This window comes from Staurois parvus, unplaced genomic scaffold, assembly GCF_062004578.1.
Source record: "Staurois parvus isolate SC_StPar_1 unplaced genomic scaffold, SC_StPar_1.0 ptg000031l, whole genome shotgun sequence".
Classification (NCBI taxonomy): Eukaryota; Metazoa; Chordata; class Amphibia; order Anura; family Ranidae; genus Staurois; species Staurois parvus.
In genome coordinates this window covers 6693242-6713263 of record NW_028317827.1, presented here as the reverse complement: position 1 = coordinate 6713263, position 20022 = coordinate 6693242, and the positions used below count along the sequence as shown (strand labels likewise).

The 20022-nt window shown below is 40.8% G+C and overlaps 1 protein-coding gene across 3 annotated transcripts in view; it reads left to right on the top strand.

The window, feature by feature from the left end:
* WDSUB1 (WD repeat, sterile alpha motif and U-box domain containing 1) overlaps window positions 1-20022 on the top strand; it is a 154574-nt gene that overhangs the window by 44723 nt on the left and 89829 nt on the right. For all 3 annotated transcript variants that reach the window (XM_089659751.1, XM_089659752.1, XM_089659749.1), the window contains exons 9-11: window positions 11530-11636; window positions 14115-14291; window positions 15363-15503. In XM_089659751.1, coding sequence (XP_089515877.1) covers window positions 11530-11636; window positions 14115-14291; window positions 15363-15503 — 425 coding nt within the window. The remainder of the gene's footprint in view (window positions 1-11529; window positions 11637-14114; window positions 14292-15362; window positions 15504-20022) is intronic.

Below are 20022 nucleotides of genomic sequence, written 5' to 3'. Positions count from 1 at the left end.
GGCCATTTTTTGCTTTTTAGTACTGCGCTGTTTTAACTGGTAATTGCGCGTTCATGCAACACTGTACCCAAACAGAATTTATATAATTTTTTTTCACACAAATAAAGCTTTTTTTTTTTTTAGTGGTATTTGATTCACTGTTTTGTGTGTGTGTGTGTGTGTGTGTGCTATAAATGAGAAAAGACTGAAAATTTTGAAAAACTCTCTTTTTTAGCTTTCTACTATAAAACATATCCAATAAAAAAAATTAAAAAATCTAAATAATTAGTACATTTAGGCCAAAATGTATTCTGCTTAATGTCTTTGGTAAGAAAAAAAAATCCCAATAAGTGTATATTCATTGGTTTGCGTGAAAGTTACAGCGTCTACATACTAGGTATATATACTGGAATTTTTATTTATTTTTTTATTCTAGTAATGGCAGAGATCAGCGACTTTTATAGTGGGACTGTAATAGTGCAGTGAGCAATCTGACATTAACTGACACTTTGTGGGAACTGACTGACACCACCAATGACACTAATCCATGCTAATACTGTACACTGTCACTGTACTAATGGTATTGGCTGGGAAGGGGTTAACATTTTAGGGGCAATCATATGATTAACTGTGAGCCTGACAATGTTTACTGAGTGTAATATGTGCTGCTTTTACTGAGCCATGTGCCTGTTTTTACTCCCCACTTTGCAGGGAGAAAAAAAAAGTACCAACACAAGGCTCTCTTCTTTCATTTGCTCAGCGGGTCAAGCCCATAAATCATTGGCTGGGACCCCTGATCAGCTTGTGCTGTAGCGAATGACAGCACATCTGGGGCAGCGGGTTTGCGTGCACCCCATACCCAGTACTGCTGGATCATATGTATATATATGTGATCCAGCACAGCATGGCCACGCTGTACTAATAAAGTTACAGTGGGTGGTTAAAATACTAAAATACATCCTTAAATACTAGAAAAAAATATATATATTTCTAAGACAATAGAAAGGTTATCTCCAAAACCCCATATAAGAAACACCAATGTGCACTGTCATGAGAAATAACTAGTGCTGAGTGAATTTGGGAGAAAATAAGAGAAGAAGGTAAGATAGCAAGGGTATGTCAGGCCATGAATCCAGCAGGTCATCAATCCAGTGGCAACCTTAAGTGTCCAGTACCTGCAAATAAGAGAACCAGGGGGTCCATACCTTGTCGAACAAAGATTGTTTATCCGACAGAACACTGACAATTTTTTCATGCAACAAAATCTAAGTTGACTTTTGATTTGTTGAAGCAAAGTCAATCACTATTCATTTTCAAGCAGTAGTGATAGCGATTTTAGCCGCCAGAAAAACATAATACATTAAAATCTGTGTGGATCTCGAGATATTTTCCACAGGTTTGTTGAGCAGAGCTTGTTTTTAGGAATATTGACCATAGTAACTGAGTGTATTAAGGAATGAACCCATATCCCTGACCACAACCCCTGAAACAGGAGGGTGACTTACCAGTGTACATTTTAGAAAGGCGTTCAGGCACCAGGTACCAACTTAACACTTTGTACTCTGCCTCATTCAGAGCAACATTCATAATGCCCTTGTGTATACGTGCAGTTCAGGTTCGCCAATCCTCCGCCTCGGGCTATGCCTAAGTCCCTCTCCCAAGCTATTTGATCAGAAAGTTTTGACGAGGGGAAAACAAAGGATTTGTACAACATTGAGATGCAATCACGCCGAAGAGTCACCTTTTATACATATGTTTTCAAACTGTGTTTAAATTGCAAGATCAGGGATTTTCTTCTGTAGAGTACATAAAAATTGGTGTATTTGTTGTAAATGGAAATTCTCAGACGGGGGCATCTCCAAATCCTATACAAAATATGAGGGCGTAAACCTCTATGATCAAGAAAATGTCCCATATGGTAGAGCACCTTGTTCATCCAGCAGCTAAAATGAGTAGGTGAATGGACAAGGTGGAAATTGAGGGTGTTTGAAAAGGGATACGACAGCAGTGTGAGGAAAGCAGAGAGGCCATTGTCTACATGTCGATTCCCTCAGGCCAATAGCATGGGAGAGTTTAGGGTGCATAATGGCCTTACGGTATTTTGAGGTAAGCCAGAGCACCAGGTCTATGGGCAGTGGGGAGCAAGCTCGGGCCTCTGTAGACACCCAGTCAGGCCTATAATGGCTATAGTGTAGGTGACATAATTGTGTAATTTGTGTTGCAGTGTAATATTTTCAGAAGTCTGGGACCCCCAGTTCACCCAGATCCTTGGGGTATACAGTCAGGTCTATAAATATTGGGACATCGACACAATTCTAACATTTTTTGCTCTATACACCAACACAATGGATTTGAAATGCAACAAACAAGATGTGCTTTAACTGCAGACTGCCAGCTTTAATTTGAGGGTATTTACATCCAAATCAGGTGAAAGGTGTAGGAATTACAACAGTTTGCATATGTGCCTCCCACTTGTTAAGGGACCAAAAGTAATGGGACAATTGGCTTCTCAGCTGTTCCATGGCCAGGTGTGTGTTATTCCCTCATTATCGCAATTACAATGAGCAGATAAAAGGTCCAGAATTCATTTCAAGTGTGCTATTTGCATTTGGAATCTGTTGCTGTCAACTCTCAAGATGAGATCCAAAGAGCTGTCACTATCAGTGAAGCAAGCCATCATTCGGCTGAAAAAACAAAACAAACGCATCAGAGAGATAGCAAAAACATTAGGTGTGGCCAAAACAACTGTTTGGAACATTCTTAAAAAGAAGTAACGCACCGGTGAGCTCACCAACACCAAAAGACCCGGAAGACCACGCAAAGCAACTGTGGTGGATGACCGAAGACTTATTTCCCTGGTGAAGAAAACACCCTTCACAACAGTTGGCCAGATCAAGAACACTCTCCAGGAGGTAGGTGTATGTGTGTCAAAGTCAACAATCAAGAGAAAACTTCACCAGAGTGAATACAGAGGTTTCACCACAAGATGTAAACCATTGGTGAGCCTCAAAAACAGGAAGGCCAGATTAGAGTTTGCCAAACGACATCTTAAAAAGCCTTCACAGTTCTGGAACAACATCCTATGGACAGATGAGACCAAGATCAACTTGTACCAGAGTGATGGGAAGAGAAGAGAATGGAGAAGGAAAGGAACTGCTCATGATCCTAAGCATACCACCTCATCAGTGAAGCATGGTGGTGGTAGTGTCATGGCGTGGGCATGTATGGCTGCCAATGGAACTGGTTCTCTTGTATTTATTGATGATGTGACTGCTGACAAAAGCAGCAGGATGAATTCTGAAGTGTTTCGGGCAATATTATCTGCTCATATTCAGCCAAATGCTTCACAACTCATTGGACGCCGCTTCACAGTGCAGATGGACAATGACCCAAAGCATACTGCAAAAGCAACCAAAGAGTTTTTTAAGGGAAAGAAGTGGAATGTTATGCAATGGCCAAGTCAATCACCTGACCTGAATCTGATTGAGCATGCATTTCACTTGCTGAAGACAAAACTGAAAGGAAAATGCCCCAAGAACAAGTAGGAACTGAAGACAGTTGCAGTAGAGGCCTGGCAGAGCATCCCCAGGGATGAAACCCAGCGTCTGGTGATGTCTATGCGTTCCAGACTTCAGGCTGTAATTGACTGCAAAGGATTTGCAACCAAGTACTAAAAAGTGAAAGTTTGATTTATGATTCTGTCCCATTTCTTTTGGTCCCTTAACAAGTGGGAGGCACATATGCAAACTGTTGTAATTCCTACACCGTTCACCTGATTTGGATGTACAGTTGTGTTCAAAATAATAGCAGTCAGACATCACTAACCTGATCATTCACTGTTTTTGGTAGAAATGATATTTCTACATGGCAAATAATTTACTAGCAGGTGTAGTAGAGTAATAGAAATCCAACAGACCCAAGAGTTATGACATGCATGCTGCTGATTCTGTGTAATTGAATCACTAATTGAAAGGGGCATGTTCAAAATAATAGTAGTGTGGAGTTCTATTAGTGAGGTCATTCATTCTCATTCATTCTCATGTTGTACATGCTGGTTACAGTGCATTTCTCTCTGAAATTCTGAGGAAAATGGGTCATTCCAGACATTGTTCAGAAGCACAGCGTACCTTGATTAAAACGTTTATTGGAGAGGGGAAAACATCTAAAGAAGTGCAGAAAATGATAGGCTGCTCAGCTAAAATGATCGCAAATGCTTTAACCTGAAAGACGTGGAAGAAAGCGAAAAACTACCATTCGAATGGATTGAGGAATAGCCAAAATGGCAAGGACTCAGCGAACAATCAGCTCCAGGACGATCAAAGAAGGTCTAAAGTTACCTGTGAGTACTGTTACAATTAGAAGACGCCTATGTGAAGCCAAGCTATCTGCAAGAAGCCCCCGCGAAGTCCTACTGTTGAAAAAAAGACGTGCCGAAGAGGTTACAATTTGCCAAAGAGCACATTGACTGGCCTAAAGAGAAATGGTGCAACATTTTGTGGACTGATGAAAGTAAGATTGTTCTTTTTGGGTCTAGTGGCCGGAGACAGTTTGTCAGACGACCCCCAAACACTGAATTCAAGCCACAGCACACTGTGAAGACAGTGAAGCATGGTTACGCAAGCATCATGATATGGGGATGTTTCTCATACTACGGTGTTGGGCCTATTTATCGCATACCAGGGATCATGGATCAGTTTGAATACATCAGAATACTTGAAGAGGTCATGCTGCCTTATGCTGAAAAGGAAATGCCCTTGAAATGGGTGTTCCAACAAGACAACGACCCCAAACACACCAGTAAACATACAACATCTTGGTTCCAGACCAACAAGATTGACGTTATGGAGTGGCCAGCCCAATCGCCGGATCTTAATCCAATAGAAAACTTGTAGGGTGACATCAAAAATGCAGTTTCTGAGGCAAAACCAAGAAATAGAGAAGAACTGTGGAATGTAGTCCAATCATCCTGGGCTGGAATACCTGTTCACAGGTGCCAGAAGTTGGTTGACTCCATGCAACACAGATGTACAGCAGTTCTCAGAAACAGTGCGACTACAACTAAATATTAATTCAAAGGAAAGCAAAATCTTCAAACATTTTTTAGTTTATATAGTGAATGTTTGAGTTTGTAAAGAAGAATACAAACACTGTTATTTTTTTTGAACAGTCTAATATTCACTTTTCTTCAATTTTTTTTAGAGGAACAACACAAATTTGATATTTTTCTTCATGTTTTGATTTGGAATAGAATGTGTAGTGTTCTCAATGCATTTGTGTGTATGGAAATAAAAGCTATTAGAAGGATTTTGAGCTTTATTCACTTTTTTCAACACACTGCTATTATTTTGAACACAACTGTAAATACCCTCAAATTAAAGCTGACAGTCTGCAGTTAAAACACATCTTGTTCGTTTAATTTCAAATCCATTGTGGTGGTGTATAGAGCCAAAAATGTTAGAATTGTGTCGATGTCCCAATATTTATGGACCTGACTGTACATTATAGCCCAGGCCAACCTACTGCCCTTGGTACACATAAAGTTGAAAATTTTAGTTTGGAACTGCCGGAGTTCCTCCATTAGTACTGAGGCAGGTAAAGTTCTGAAATAATACAGTATCATAGGTAAAACCATCATCTTCACGGATGCAATTCTCCCCATCTAAGATAGGGTCGCATCAGACCACATCCTCCATCAATTTAGTAAAAAGTGATGGGTATGTAGAAATTAACATGATTTTTAACCACTTCTTGACTGCGCTATAGCCGAGTGATGGCTACAGCGATGTCGTCCAGTTTTGGAAGGGTGTCATATGACGCCCTCCCAGAACGCGCCCCCCACGGCACGCACCTGGCGCTCTCTGTGATCGCTGTGTCCTTTTGGATCACATGACACGGTAAAGGGCCAATCACAGCGGCCTTTTACCATGTGTCCAATCACAGCTGATCACCATGTAAATACACTGGCTGGTTATTGGCAGTACTTTCCTCAAGCTGTCACAGCGTGAGGAAAGTACTGCCGATAACTGGCAACTGTGAAAGGAGACATTTACACTGATATATCAGTGCCAGACAGTGCTGCCAATCTGTGCCCTTCAGTTCCACCTGTCATTGCCCTTTAGTGCCACATATCAGTGCAGCCTCATCAGTGCCTCCTCATCAATGCCCACCAGTGCTGCCTCATCAGTGCCCATAAGTGCTGCCTATCAGTGCAGCCTCATCAATGCATCAGTGAAGAAGAAAAATTACCTGTTTGCAATTTTTTTTTTTTTACAGAATTTTTGGTCTTTTTTTCATTTATAGTATAAAAAAAACTTGGTGAATAAATACCCCCAAAAGAAATCTATTTGTGTGAAATTTTTTTTTTTTATTCTGCAGCAGGTTGCGTTTTTGGTTCCATAAACATCAATAGAAATGCATAAAAAACACAGTGATTGCGTTTCTGCTGTGTTTTTGCACATAACAGACACCTCACAAAAACACATCATAAAGGTAGGAAAAAAACAAAATGCAAAACTAACCAGTAAAATGCATCAACTGCAACCTGCATAGGTGTGAACTAGGTCTAATAGTGCTGTGTTTCGATCTTTAACCCCTTGGCGCCTCCCGGCCCTTTAAGGGTTTCAGAAGCTGGGAGGAGGGGTTTTAGGTTCATGAGACCGCCGTGATTCGCTGTCACAGTGGTCATATGATCAAGAAAAGGTCCCGATCGAAAGAGGAGATCGGGACCTTTCCGTGAGTACCGGACATGTGTGCTTGGAGCGCGCAGGGCGTGCGCTCCCAGCACATATGTTTTTCTTAATTGCACGCAAATGTGCGGCTGCTCGGCAACAAGGCCCAGACGCCGGGAGGCTGCACATTTGCGCGTGGCCGGCGCGAAGTGGTTAAAAATAATTTATTATGCCAGTTTTGATGAATGCAAAATCAATAATGTTGCAGCAAGATCAAATTCCTTAAATCATTACCCTAAGCTATGGCTATTGCCAATTCAATAAGGACATCACCGTAATGTAAAAATTGGTCCGGCGTTTAAAGTAAGCAACCGCAAGGGTGTCAAACTGGCGGCCCTACAGCTGTTGCCAAACTACAAGGCCCATGAGGCATTGAAAGGCTGACAGTTACAAGCATGACTCTCAAAGGCAGAGGCATGATGGGACTTGTAGCTCCACAACAGGTGGAGGGCCACAAGTTTGACACCCTTGCGTCTAGCCCCAAAGTGGCTTAAAAAAATAATAAAGTTACTTGGATTCTTCACAGAGGGGGCACAGGCCGCAATAAAAACCCACCACAGGTTTAACTCTTACCAGCTCCATTGATAACTGAAATAACTCACTTTTCGGAAAAAAAAAAAGTTTTAGCTGGAGTTGGGCTTTACAACCAGGATCAGTTTGCAAGTTTTCTGTAGTGATATTTGCTATGACTTCTATGCCTTTGTCTATGGTCAGGAGAGGAGCAGTAAACCGATGTAGAATGTGTTGCCCCAAAGATCACTCACATCAGGGGGGTGGTATGTGTAGCCCGAGCATTGGATACGTATTAAATTACTGTTGCCTGTGGAATGTGCGCTAGGTGTACTTTGCCTGTGCAACCATTTCTGCTGCCAAATAAAGAACAATGAAACGCAATGTTCTGTGTGTCATGTCTTCCTGTGTTGCGAAACAGCAGCCCAAAAGGAGAGACGTTAAAAATGTGTTTTGTCAAGGCACATGGCAGTGCTATATTTTATAGATGGAATAATGCAGATGGGTTGTTACAGGGCAATGCTATATCAGGTTGAAGCATCTGAGTTGTGTTTATTATGACTCCCTAGAAACTGTGTTTTTGAGAATGTTGGGTATGCATTACAAGTCATTTCATCAGGGCTGGATGTCAGTTATGCTCTCTCCAAGCCACAAATCTTGAAAGCCATACGTTTGCCAACATGGTCTGTAAAATGTATTTGCATAGCTCAAGTATAAAACCAAGCCTGCAGATCTAGAGGCAGCCTGCCTGACATTTCCATTAAGTCATACCTGCAATTTTGAGCGTGGGATATTAATTCTCAAAAACCTACCACTGAAATACATACTAGGGATTTGGACTAGGCTTTTGTTTACATTTAGCAAAGTACAGGTACGCTAGGTTACCCCACTGTAATAAATCCTTTCGTTGCTGGTATTCTGGAAGCAAGTAATACCATGCTCCCAATTATGCTGACTAAAGGTTTTTGCCTTTCATAGTCTCTGTGCAAGCCTGCACAGTGGCTAAATGGTTAGCACTTCCACCTGGTAGTACTAGGGTAGTTGATTCGAATCCCAACCATGGCACTACCTGCCTGGAGTTTGCACATTTTCCGTGTGCCTGGGTTTCCTACGGGTACTCCAGTTTCCTCCCACATTCCAAAGACATGCTGGTAGGTTAATTGGATCCTGTCTAAATTGGCCCTAGTATATCTACTGAATGTATGAATGTAAGTTAGGGACTTTAGATTGTAGGGACTGATGTGAATGTACGATATATATGTAAGTTGATGGCACTATATAAGTACCTGTAATAATAATAAGTCTAAGTATGTTTAACCCTGATGCAGTCTAATGTTCTACACTTTTAATCATTCAGAATTTGGTTATTCATACCTCAAATCTGCCCTCATTGTAGCCTGTTCAGCATGGAAGGAGCCTAGAACTCTGTCTAAACAAGAGTCCAGTCTTATCTCTGGCAGATATAACAAACCAACGATGGATGCAGTGAAAATCATTAGTTTTATTATTTTTTTATACACTGCTCCAAAAAAATAAAGGAACACTTTTTAATCAGAGTATAGCATCAAGTCAATTAAACTCCTGGGATATTGATCCAGTCAGTTAAGTAGCAGAGGGGTTTGTTAACCATTTTCAACTGCTTTGGTGTTAATTAAATTAACAACAGGTGCAATAGATGGGCAACAATGAAATGACCCCCAAAACAGGAATGGTTTTACAGGTGGAGGACACTGATATTTTTTTCCCTACACATATTTTCTGATTGTTTTTCACTAGTTTTGCATTTGGCTCAGGTCAGTGTCACTACTGGTAGCATGAGATGATACCTGGACCCTACAGAGGTTGCACAGGCTGTCCAACTCCTCCAGGATGGCACATCAATACGTGCCATTGCCAGAAGGTTTGCTATGTCTTCCAGTACTGTCTCAAGAGCATGGAGGAGATTCCAGGAGACAGGCCATACTCTAGGAGGGCCATAGAAGGTCCTTAACCCATCATCAGGACCGGTATCTGCTCCTTTGAGCAAGGAGGAACAGGATGAGCACTGCCAGAGCCTTACAAAATGACCTCTAGCAGGCCACTGGTGTTAATGTCTCTGACCAAACAATCAGAAACAGACTTCATGAGGGTGGCCTGAGTGCCTGATCTCCTCTAGTGGGCCCTGTGCCCACTGCCCAGCACCAAAGAGCTCGATTAGCATTTGCCATTGAACACCAGAATTGGCAGGTTCACCACTGGTGCCCTTTGCTTTCACAGATGAGAGCAGGTTCATCCTGAGCACATGTGACAGACGTGAAAGGGTCTGGAGAAGCCGAGAAGTACATTATGCTCCCTGTAACATTGCTCAGCATGACTGTTTTGGTGGTGGGTCAGTGATGGTGTGGGGAGGCATATCCATGGAGGGACGCACAGACCTCCACAGGCTAGACAATGGCACCCTGATTGCCATTCGTTATCGAGACTAAATCCTTGGACCCATTGTCAGACCCTACGCTGGTGCAGTGGGTCCTGGGTTCCTCCAGGTGCACGACAGTGTCCTGCCTTGTGGAGAGAGTATGCAGGCAGTTCCTGGAGGATGAAGGAATTGATACCATTGAATGTCCCCCATGCTCACCTGGACTAAATTCAAGAGAACACCTCTGGGATATCATGTTTTGGTACATTTGACACTGCCAGGTTGCACCTCAGACTGTCCAGGAGCTCAGTGATGCCCTGGTCCAGATCTGGGAGGAAATACCCCATAACACTATTCGTCATCAGGCATGCATACAAGCACGTGGGGGCCATACAAACTACTGAGTACCATTTTGAGTTGCTGCAATGAAATTTCAGCAAAATGGACCAGCCTGCTGCATCATTTTTACACTTTGATTTTTGGGGTGTCTTTGAATTCAGTCCTCTGTAAGTTGATAATTTTCATTTCCATCAAACGATGGGGCATCCTTACGTTCCTAACACATTACCCAGTCCATATCAGTATAGAGATCCAGCATGAGTTTTTTACCCATTGAGATCTGATGTGTTTTCAAAGCATTCCTCTAATTGTTTTGAGCAGTGTATGTGTAGTGTAAGTTCCTGGCTGCATCTTGTTCTTAATTTTCTGTAATGCTTTGTGCAATAGCTTTCAGACTAGGAAAGGGAGGAGCAGTGCTAGGCGCCAATCAGGCTTTGCTCAGTGCACATCTGCTGGTAGGAAAAGAGACCTCAGCGTTTTGCTGCTACTTCCTTGCCCAAGGCTACGGTGTGTTTTGACCCATGTTCTTGGACAAGATTTGCTGCTGATGTGTCAAAGATCTGAGAATGTTGATTTGCAGGAGTGTCTGGATCACAAAGTTGACAACATTACAAATCCTTTGGCAGGTTCTCCTGTATATATTTCAGCTAGCTGTATGCATGAAGTTCATGTGGTCATGAGTAAATTCAAGGGTCACTATGACTTGTGCACAACTAACCAGGAAAAAAATTAAATCCTGTAATACAAAGTTCAGAAAAATAAACATTCATGAAATTCCAATATGGACAATCAGTTGAAATTAGACTGAAAGTGCCTTTTGATTCTGCTAGTTGTGTGTTGATGCAAAATCTGGTGCCTTGCAGACAACACTCCGTGTCCAATTTTAAATGCAGAATGGCTTAGCAGTGTCACTATCCGGAAGCTTCCCACCCCACAAAACTTTGCACACGCGTTGGGTGATTCATCCAGCCATTATGTATTGTCATTTCTAAAGAAGCTTCATCAGTGTCAGCTGTGATCAGTCCTGTACCGCTTTACTATGGCCTTCCTTGTGGTCTCTACCCACTGCCTGCTGAGTAAGCCACATTAGCCAGAGGATTTGGGGTCAGGCTACCAGATATAAAGACAATAAAAACAAACATTTAGTCAGTGATTATTTTTTTTGTTTTATTTTAGGAATTTCACATAGAGTGGTTTTAAACAAGTGCCATGGGGACATTGCTTGTATATTGCCTTTCCAACTACTTTAGGCATTGTCACAGGGATGAGAAATGAAGGTAAATCTCTGGAATAGGACTACGTACCAATAAAATGTTTTCACTAGACATGCACAAATTATTATTATTATACAGCATTTATATAGTGCCACCAGTTTGCTCAATTTACAATATAAAGGGGGAATAGTACAATTACAATGTAGTTCAATAAAAAAGGAATAGGAGGGCCCTGCTCCTGGAGCTTACAATCTGAATACAAATATTCAGCAGATATCACTGGAAGTTTATAGATGGATTTTACCCATCATCCAGAGTTGCTCTGTAAATGGTTGTAATTGGTATTATCCTTTGATTTCTACAGCTATGTGACTGCCTGTGCTTTAGCACCAAATCAGCCTTTGCTGGCCATTGGATCCATGGACAAGACTGTGACTATCTGGAAACTGGGACCAGCCAGTCAGTCAACAGGTGCTTATATTCTTTACAACATAAAAAAACACAGGATAGGATTTTAGATTGTTCTTTGTGAAGTATGAAGTGCAAGTATAGTTTTGTAATTAATACCATAAATGGGCCCCTCCTGTCTAGTCCCCACATAGACCTCAGTGCCCAGCCCTATGTGGTGTCAGACATCATTTATTCCCACATAATGGCTAACACCTGTGCTGCATTTCAGAGCTGCTACTACAGGTTCTATAGAGATGAATGATCTATGTATGTAAGGCTGGCCATACATTATACAATTATCTGCAGATTTTCTGCCCAATTTCCTTTAGATTTACCTTCAACTATGTAGTGCAAGGGCCTGCCTAATTGGATACAACTGAAAGTGTTGTTTAGGTTTGTCCTCCTATTATATGGTTTTTGGTAAATCTAAACCAAAAATCTGCAGATAATTGTATAATGTATGGCCAGCCTTAGTCTGAATAGTTTATGGTCTATTTTTTTATCATTGCCCTATGCATGACCAGCTTAAGGCAATTGTTACACCAAAAGCAATGTCTTGACTATAGCATACAGCATTCTGTTAATGTGGATTCTGGCACTTTTTGTTTACATGTAACTAGCAGTAATTTTTTCTAGAAAATCTCTTAGAACCCTCAAACATTACATATTTTTTAAAGTGAGGCCCTAGAGAATACATTGTTGGGTTTTGCAATTTTTTATGCCACACAGTATTTGCACAGTGGTGTTTCAAATGTAATTTTTTGTAAAAAAAAAACCTTTTTGGAATTTTAATGCAAAAAAACACAATACATATCCTAATATTTTGTAAAATATAAAAGATATTACACCGAGTAAATAGATACCAAACATGTCACGCTTTAAAATTGTGCAATGTAAATTTTACTATCCATGGGTGATGCTTTAAAAGCCTTTAGGTTACCACTTTAAATTAACAGAGGAGGTTTTGTACTAGAATTACTGCCCATGATCTGATGTTTGTGGCGATACCTCACTTGTGTGGAATGATCGCTGTTTGGTGCGTGTGGGATCATTGCATGCATTTGCCTTTGGGTGCAATCTCGGGCTGTCAAGGACATTTTAATTTCTTTTTTTTTTTAATTTTTTTTTTTTTTTTAATTTTTTAATAATTTTTTTTTTTTTTAATAATTTTTTTTTTACACTGTTACCACTTTTATTGTTGTCACAAGGAATGTATACGTCCCTTGTGACAGCAAAAGGCATGTGACAGGCACTCTTTATGGTAAAATCTGGTCAATAAGACCCCAAATCCATCCTCTGCTCTTAAAAGCATTTAATCACACCAACATCAGTGTGACTAAATACTATTTTTTTTTTTTTAAGTGGAGCCATGTATTTCTATGTACACCGGAAGTGATGAAAGGTCATCATTTCTGGGTTACTATATCATAAAGCCGATCTGGTCTTTGTTCGACTCTGTGACCAGTCAGCCAAAGCGCCAGCTGTTCGATCTTGGTCCCCTGGTGGTACAGGGGATCTCCAAAAAGATACTGATAAGATAAAATGAGTCCAGAGACAGGTAACATAAATGGTGAAAGGTCTGGAGGATAAAACACATCAAGAGTGACTTCAGGAACTTACCGTACAGTCTGGAGGAACAAGCGAAAGGGAAGACATGATTGAAACCTTTAAATACATCAAGAGGGTGAATAGGGTTCAGGAGGGCAATATTTTCAACACCAAAATCAAGAACATGGATGGGGGACATGACCTTAACCTAACTGGAGGAAAGTTCAAATCTAATCTCAGAAAGTACTACTTTACTGAAAGAGTAGTTGATGCTTGGAATAAACTTCCAGCAGAGGTAGTGAGCCAGTCAACAGTAAATGGCTTCAAACATGCTTGGGACAAGCACAGATCTATACTAAGACAATAAAGTTAACAAAACAGAAAAAAACGAAACAACCCCCCCCCCCCCAGAAAAAAAACAAAAAACAAAAACACACACAGAAAAAAGCAAATATGGGCAGACTTGATGGACCAGTCTTTTTCTGCCATCACTTTTCTATGTTTCTATGATCCCAGTAAAGCTGGTGAGGGCAGCCTGCATGGGCTCGTGGGTGGACATCCCCTCCTGCTGCTTGTAATAGCAATTGAGCGGCTAATTTCGATTTGTATCACAAGAGAGTTGATCGTCTGCTTTAAAAAAAATGGTAGTGAGATGATGCCTGCAGCTGCAGGTATTATCCAGGTATAATGGCTCAAACTCCCGTGACGTATGAGTACATGGCTGGAGCTTAAGCGGGTAATACTTTGCACTGCCTTACTGTACAATACCTCAATACCTTACCCAGGAGACCTTTCTCTTTATGGGTTACTTGGAACTTTGGCTGGAAGTTTCCCCTATCTGTTCTTTGTACTATAGTTGAGTTATTGCCTTTTTTATACTGAGACTTCAGCCTAACAGAAAGCTAGACATCCTCCCAGTGGTTACACATTCCTGGATTTTTTTGTTTTCAGTTGGCAGGTTGAGAAGAACAGAGAGCCATATTGAGAACTGGACAGAGAAAGATGTCAGGAACTGGCTTTCCGCAGAAGGCCTGGCAGAGGTAGAACAGCAGTTCAGCTCCAACAATATTGATGGCAAAGAATTACTTGACCTCACCAAGGACACGCTGCTCAATGACCTGAAGATAGGTAAGTCACTCTATATCTGTATAAAAGTGTGTGTGTGGTGGGGGGGGGGGGTTGTTTTGAACTTGGTAGTATTCCCAGAGCAAACAGTGAGATTTCAGCTGTCATTTCTCCAGTGCAACTTAGAAAATGGAAGCAAAGATTTGATTGGTTGTCCTAGGGAAAGTCTCTGTTCACCAGCCTCTGATTTTGTGAAGGAGCTTCTGTAGTATTGACACTTGTGTGGGACACTAATTTGTTCATTATGGCAGCCCAATTATGAGTGTACAAGATACTACCCATATTAACCTCTCAAAATTCAAGTCCAGTTTCCCCCAATTACTTCACCCCCTGAAATACACATGGAAGCTGGATGCAGAAGAGCACCCATGTTACACAGGTTGCGCTATACACACACAAGGTAGGAGAGGGGTGCAGGCGGAGGAAGCAATGTTGGATCATTGGTGGATGCAGCCTGAACATCACATGCAACATTTGGGCCAGCATGACTGTGATTAACATAGTAAGCTGTGAGATTCAGTGCACTCCATCTGAACTGGGAGTTGGGGGGCACTTGGTATGTGTAACAAAAAAATAAATCCTAAATTCTGCACCGATGCCTCCTTTTAATGCCTATATATACCTACATACATAGGTGTTATATTTATTCAGCCTGACAACCATGAATATTGGTCTCATTGCAAGATTTTTTTTTTTTTGTAAGCATCTTAGCTAAAACATACCATAACTCATTTCCACACTGGAAAAATAGCATATTAATGGTGTGATGTCTTATGGAATAAAATGATGATGTGCTGTAATGCTTTTGAACAGCTAGATCACTTGAATCCCCTAAGGGCCCCTTCAGAACCTCCTTTTAACGTAACAACCTCAAAATTCCATGCAGTTATTTAGTGCCAACGTGTGCAAATGTTGATCTTCTGCCGTGTCTCCTGAATGTTCCAAGCTATTGTTGTCACTTCATCTTAGGTAATGAGTTTCAGTTAAAAACACAATGTTGTAAGCAGATGTTATTTTGTGTATTTAAGTATAGATTACTGTGTACCATTATTTGCAAAATGTTTAACTTGGCAGAATCCCTGGGACTGCGAAATAAGATTATGAGAAAGATAGAAGAATTACGAAGCAAGATGAAAGCAGCTTCTTCCAACATCCCTGAAGAATTTCTTTGCCCCATTACATGGGAGATCATGAAGGATCCGGTCATTGCATCAGGTAAAAGGTGCACACCACCTGTTTTAATCACTGAGGGAAATGGGGAGGGTTTAGTACCACTCAGCAGCAGTTCAGAATCTTTTTTTTGTTTTTTGTCCCTTGAAGGACCCAAGAAGCTAATAATTCCTAGACGTTTGGGTTATATTGCCTTTGGACTCTGGCAAAAAAAAAAAAAAAATAACCCAACTGCCAAATGTCTATTTTTACTACACTTTTTATTGGAATTTGTCAGTGTAATTATTTCTTCTCTTGAGGTTTTTTTTTATTGCTTACTTTGTTTTTTCTCCTGGTGGATGCTTGGTTGTTCTCCACACTTGAATCCATCATTTTATCAGGTAGCAGTAATTCTTAGCAGCATTTACCTGCCCTGTTCTAGAACATCAGGTTGATCCTGTGTCCTTTTTCTTGCTTACGGCGAGTTCTATATTTGCCTAGTCCCTTTTTTTCAACCAGTCTTCATTGAGATTTGGTTGCTTCAGATGATCTTGTACCAAGATTCCAATGTCTAAGAATTCCTACATTTCTGTTTCATTTAGGGACATAGTAACCTAGCAAGTACAGCATAAAGTACTTACGGTGCAGTTTCTTGTATTATGGCCATAAGTACTGCATAATGAGGCAGGGTTAGATGGAAGCTGACTTAACATTTTTTGGTATGCCGGTGGGTTATAGCAATATAACCCAAATATGCTACATTCTTGTGATCCTCAGTGGATGATAAAAACTGCACTTACTGTAAATTATTTTTCTTGTCCATTGAGGGGTGCAGGTCCCCCTTTCTCTGTATTATGACCTTAAGGATTGCTTGCTCACTAAACTGGGGCCTTACAATTGGAGGTAGGGTTATGCGGGGGCAAGATTAACTGTTTTCTTTTCTTTCTTTGCCAGTTTCCAAACCTCCTGAAAACTGTATAATCCAAATATCTAAGAATTACTATTATTCTATTCTACAGTATAATCCTATGTCCTGAAAAAGATTTTACAGCAAGTATAAAAATCATATTTTTAGGGCATGTCACATGAGTAACTCACATAGCAACAGAATCACTAAAGGGAGCCCTCGCCTCCTCCTATGGTGTAACTTCCTTGCTGGTTAAATGGAGCAGTGACACTGACATTTCACTGGCCAAGGAAGGGGCAATACAATAGGAACATATGAGTGTTCTCTTTGCTTTTTAAAGAACTCCGGGATAGACAAAAAAAAATCACCTATTAGTACACCCCCTACACAGAACACTAAACAGTTAATACAATTTTGAAAATCCTTACCATTTAGGAGAAAAATCTAATTTGAATTACAGAGATGAGGTCATGAAAATTCAAAGATGACAGCATCTGCTCTGCGAAGAAGGAGGTGTAACATCAGGGATTGCATAATTTCCTCTCCTCTCTCTCTGCAGTAAAAGGAAACTACAGTTCCCATCAATTGCAGGGAATTGTAGTGAAAGCAGATGATTACACTAGGCCTGTACATGTAGAATGTGTCTCAGGTCTGGTCTGCCCATCACTGCAGGTGTGGCTGATTTACATCACTGCTTCCTGGAGAATGAACTACAGAAGGGATGTGTCAAGACCAGTGGCTGGGGAAAAGGAAGCATAGCAGCCACTGATCTTACAAACAGGAAACCAAAGGGCATTTGATTTGAAAATGAATAGGCTATTTCAGGGCAACTACTGAGTGAACCAGAAGATGGAAGACATAATCAGTGAAGGTAGGATATCGACATGTAAAGAAGTTTTTGCCTGGAGTTCTGCTTTAACAGTTCTTTTGCTGCCTGTGACAGAATAGCCAGTGCAACCTTAGTGAACTGCTATCAGTTACATTTAATCTAATTGATTGCTGTATGTTACTACACTTTATTTCCATTGCTATTTGGACTGCCTTAAAAAAAGATGACCATGGGTGTTCTTTTCAGGCAGAACAAGAGTAAACAATATTGACTGGCTGAACAAGTACAGTCAGGTGTGTGCAGTTCTAATTTAAAGCTTGGTCAGTGTTCAGCCATCTGTTTCCTATGTCAGATGGAGAGGGCCGCAGGTACTCTCAGCTGTGTGAGGTTGAATGGAGCCTGGATTGCTGCTCTGAATGCATAGGAATTAGGAAACCGTATTTCCACAGTGGGAAAAACTCTTTTCACATGGGAAAATAGTCTTGCATGGGATAACATCAGTCTAGTGATGTCAATAGCCACAAGCTAGTGTGGTCTGTGTGATTACACCAGTGCTTTGGTAAATCTGAGCATCCAAACACTGGATATGGTTTACTCAGTAGGAGATATATTAGATTTCTGAACCATATTAGCCAACGATACTGAATGCTGGGGAATGTGCTGTATGTGTTTGTGGTATAATGCCCCATGCATATGCATTTTTTGATTATTATAAATTGCAAACCTACACTGATCTCTTGCTGCACTATTGTCCCATCTGCTGAGCCTTTATATTTGCTTGGCAAGGCCTATTTTTTACAGTCACACTCTCAGCATACTGTGTAGTTTCCCAGACAGGTGGGAAGTGCATTTTGTTCAAGTAAAACATGTTCTGAGATAAATCGTCAGAATTACCAATCTGTGTTCTTGTTCCAGGTCTGTGACTCTGATAACATCAAAGCCTTCTGATCAACACAACAGTCAGGCAACTAACAATTTCAAAAGGATTGTTTAGAAATGGCATTCTACGTGTTTTTCAATAAGGGTCCATTGAGGTGTCTACCTAGGAGAGTGATTGCCTGGTCTGGCCAGCTCTTAATGTGTACATTAGGGAATTGTGTGTCTGTAAGTCCTCCCTAATGTCCCTTGGCTTGCTTAGGGAAGGAATCAATTGGCCATGATATTTTTTTTTTTTTTTCATGACTGGTTTCCATTTACCCAAGACCAGGGTTTTTTTTTTTACAGGCTCAAACCTGTTTGTTTTTACAATTATCACATTTGTTCGATGCCCCAGTTCTATATCAATTGCAAGTTTTCATCTACTGCTGTAAGTACCTTTTCCAGTGAACAGTCCAGCTAAACAACAGTTCTATACAAAATGGCCACCTTTCTGCATGTAAGTGGCAGCTATATTAAATGGATTTTAGCAACATTGTAAATGCGTTTAGGGATAAGGAGGCTACAGCTAAGATGCTTAATACAATTCCTATTATTAACATATTTAGGTCTAATGAGTCTTGAGGGCCTGCAATAGAAGGAGTTAATTTGTTTTTTAGGCAGCCAGGAAAACCTAAAGGAAAAGATTGTCAGCTTCAATTAATTAGCAAGTCACGTCCTTGTTTCTATGCTTCCTATTTACACATGAAAGCATCTGGCCGACTGGGGACTTGTGCACGAAGCTTAGATTATTCCTGTGACAGTTCAATGACGAACGCTCACAAAACAATTTCAGACTCGCACTGAAAATGTAATTAATGATGTGAAAGATTTGCTCCAAATCTTTCTTTTCTCTCACTTATCAATTGCTTTGGGGGGAAATTTATTTTCTGAAGGAGAATATTTTTAAAATACTTTGCATGCTGCTGAATAGAAACTAGAAAAGGACATCTAGTACTATAAAGAGGGGGGGTGCAATAAGCATTTCATCTGATTCCTTCTAAATTGGCCAAAATGTGAGCAGTGGGCGGCTCTGCAAGCACCACCCAGCTTGACAAAGGTCAATTTAAAAATTGCCTGAGCTGGCTAGAAAATTATTGGAGGAACAGCGATTGCATCCTAGCAGATGCAGTCAGTGTTCAGCGGTGCCACTGTATTCAGACATCTTCAGCTGCCTGAATACTGTACAATAGCCAGCAGTGGAGATTGATTTTGTTTTCTTCATTAGCTGAGGAAATTGAGCCATCTATGGTGGCTATATGTACTGAACATTCACATCAGTTCCTGCACTCACGGAGCTTACAGTCTGAGATGCCTATCATCCATGCAAATACACACACACACACACACACACACACACACATATTGTAAGCTAGATTGTAACCTCCAAGGAGCAGGGCCCTCCTATCCTTCTTGTATTGAACTGTACTGTTGCTGTATTGTCTCCCGTTCAGGGGCGGACTGACAACTCATGGGGCCCCCGGGCAATAGGGGATCATAGGGCCTCTGTACCCCAAACTCAAAAAAGCCTATGAAAAAGGTACCAGGGGCATCTCATGGGGCCCCCTACGGACTGCGGGCCCTCAGCAGTGCCCAAGTTTCCAAATGGTCAGTCCGCCCCTGCTCCCGTTATATTGTAAAGCCCTGAGCAAACTGTTGGCGCTATATAAATCCTGTGTAATATTAATAATATATATATTATTATACAGAATTTATATAGCGCCAACAGTTTGCTCAGCTCTTTACAATATAACGGGAGACAATACAGCAACAATACAGTTCAATACAAGAGGGAAAGGAGGGCCCTGCTCCTTGGAGCTTACAATCTAGGAGTAATAAATAGATATTTGGATACGGGCACAATTTTAGTTTTTTTTAAGGTATTTACCAAAACATATTCAAGCTATAGTTATATAATGGATATGGGCTGAAAG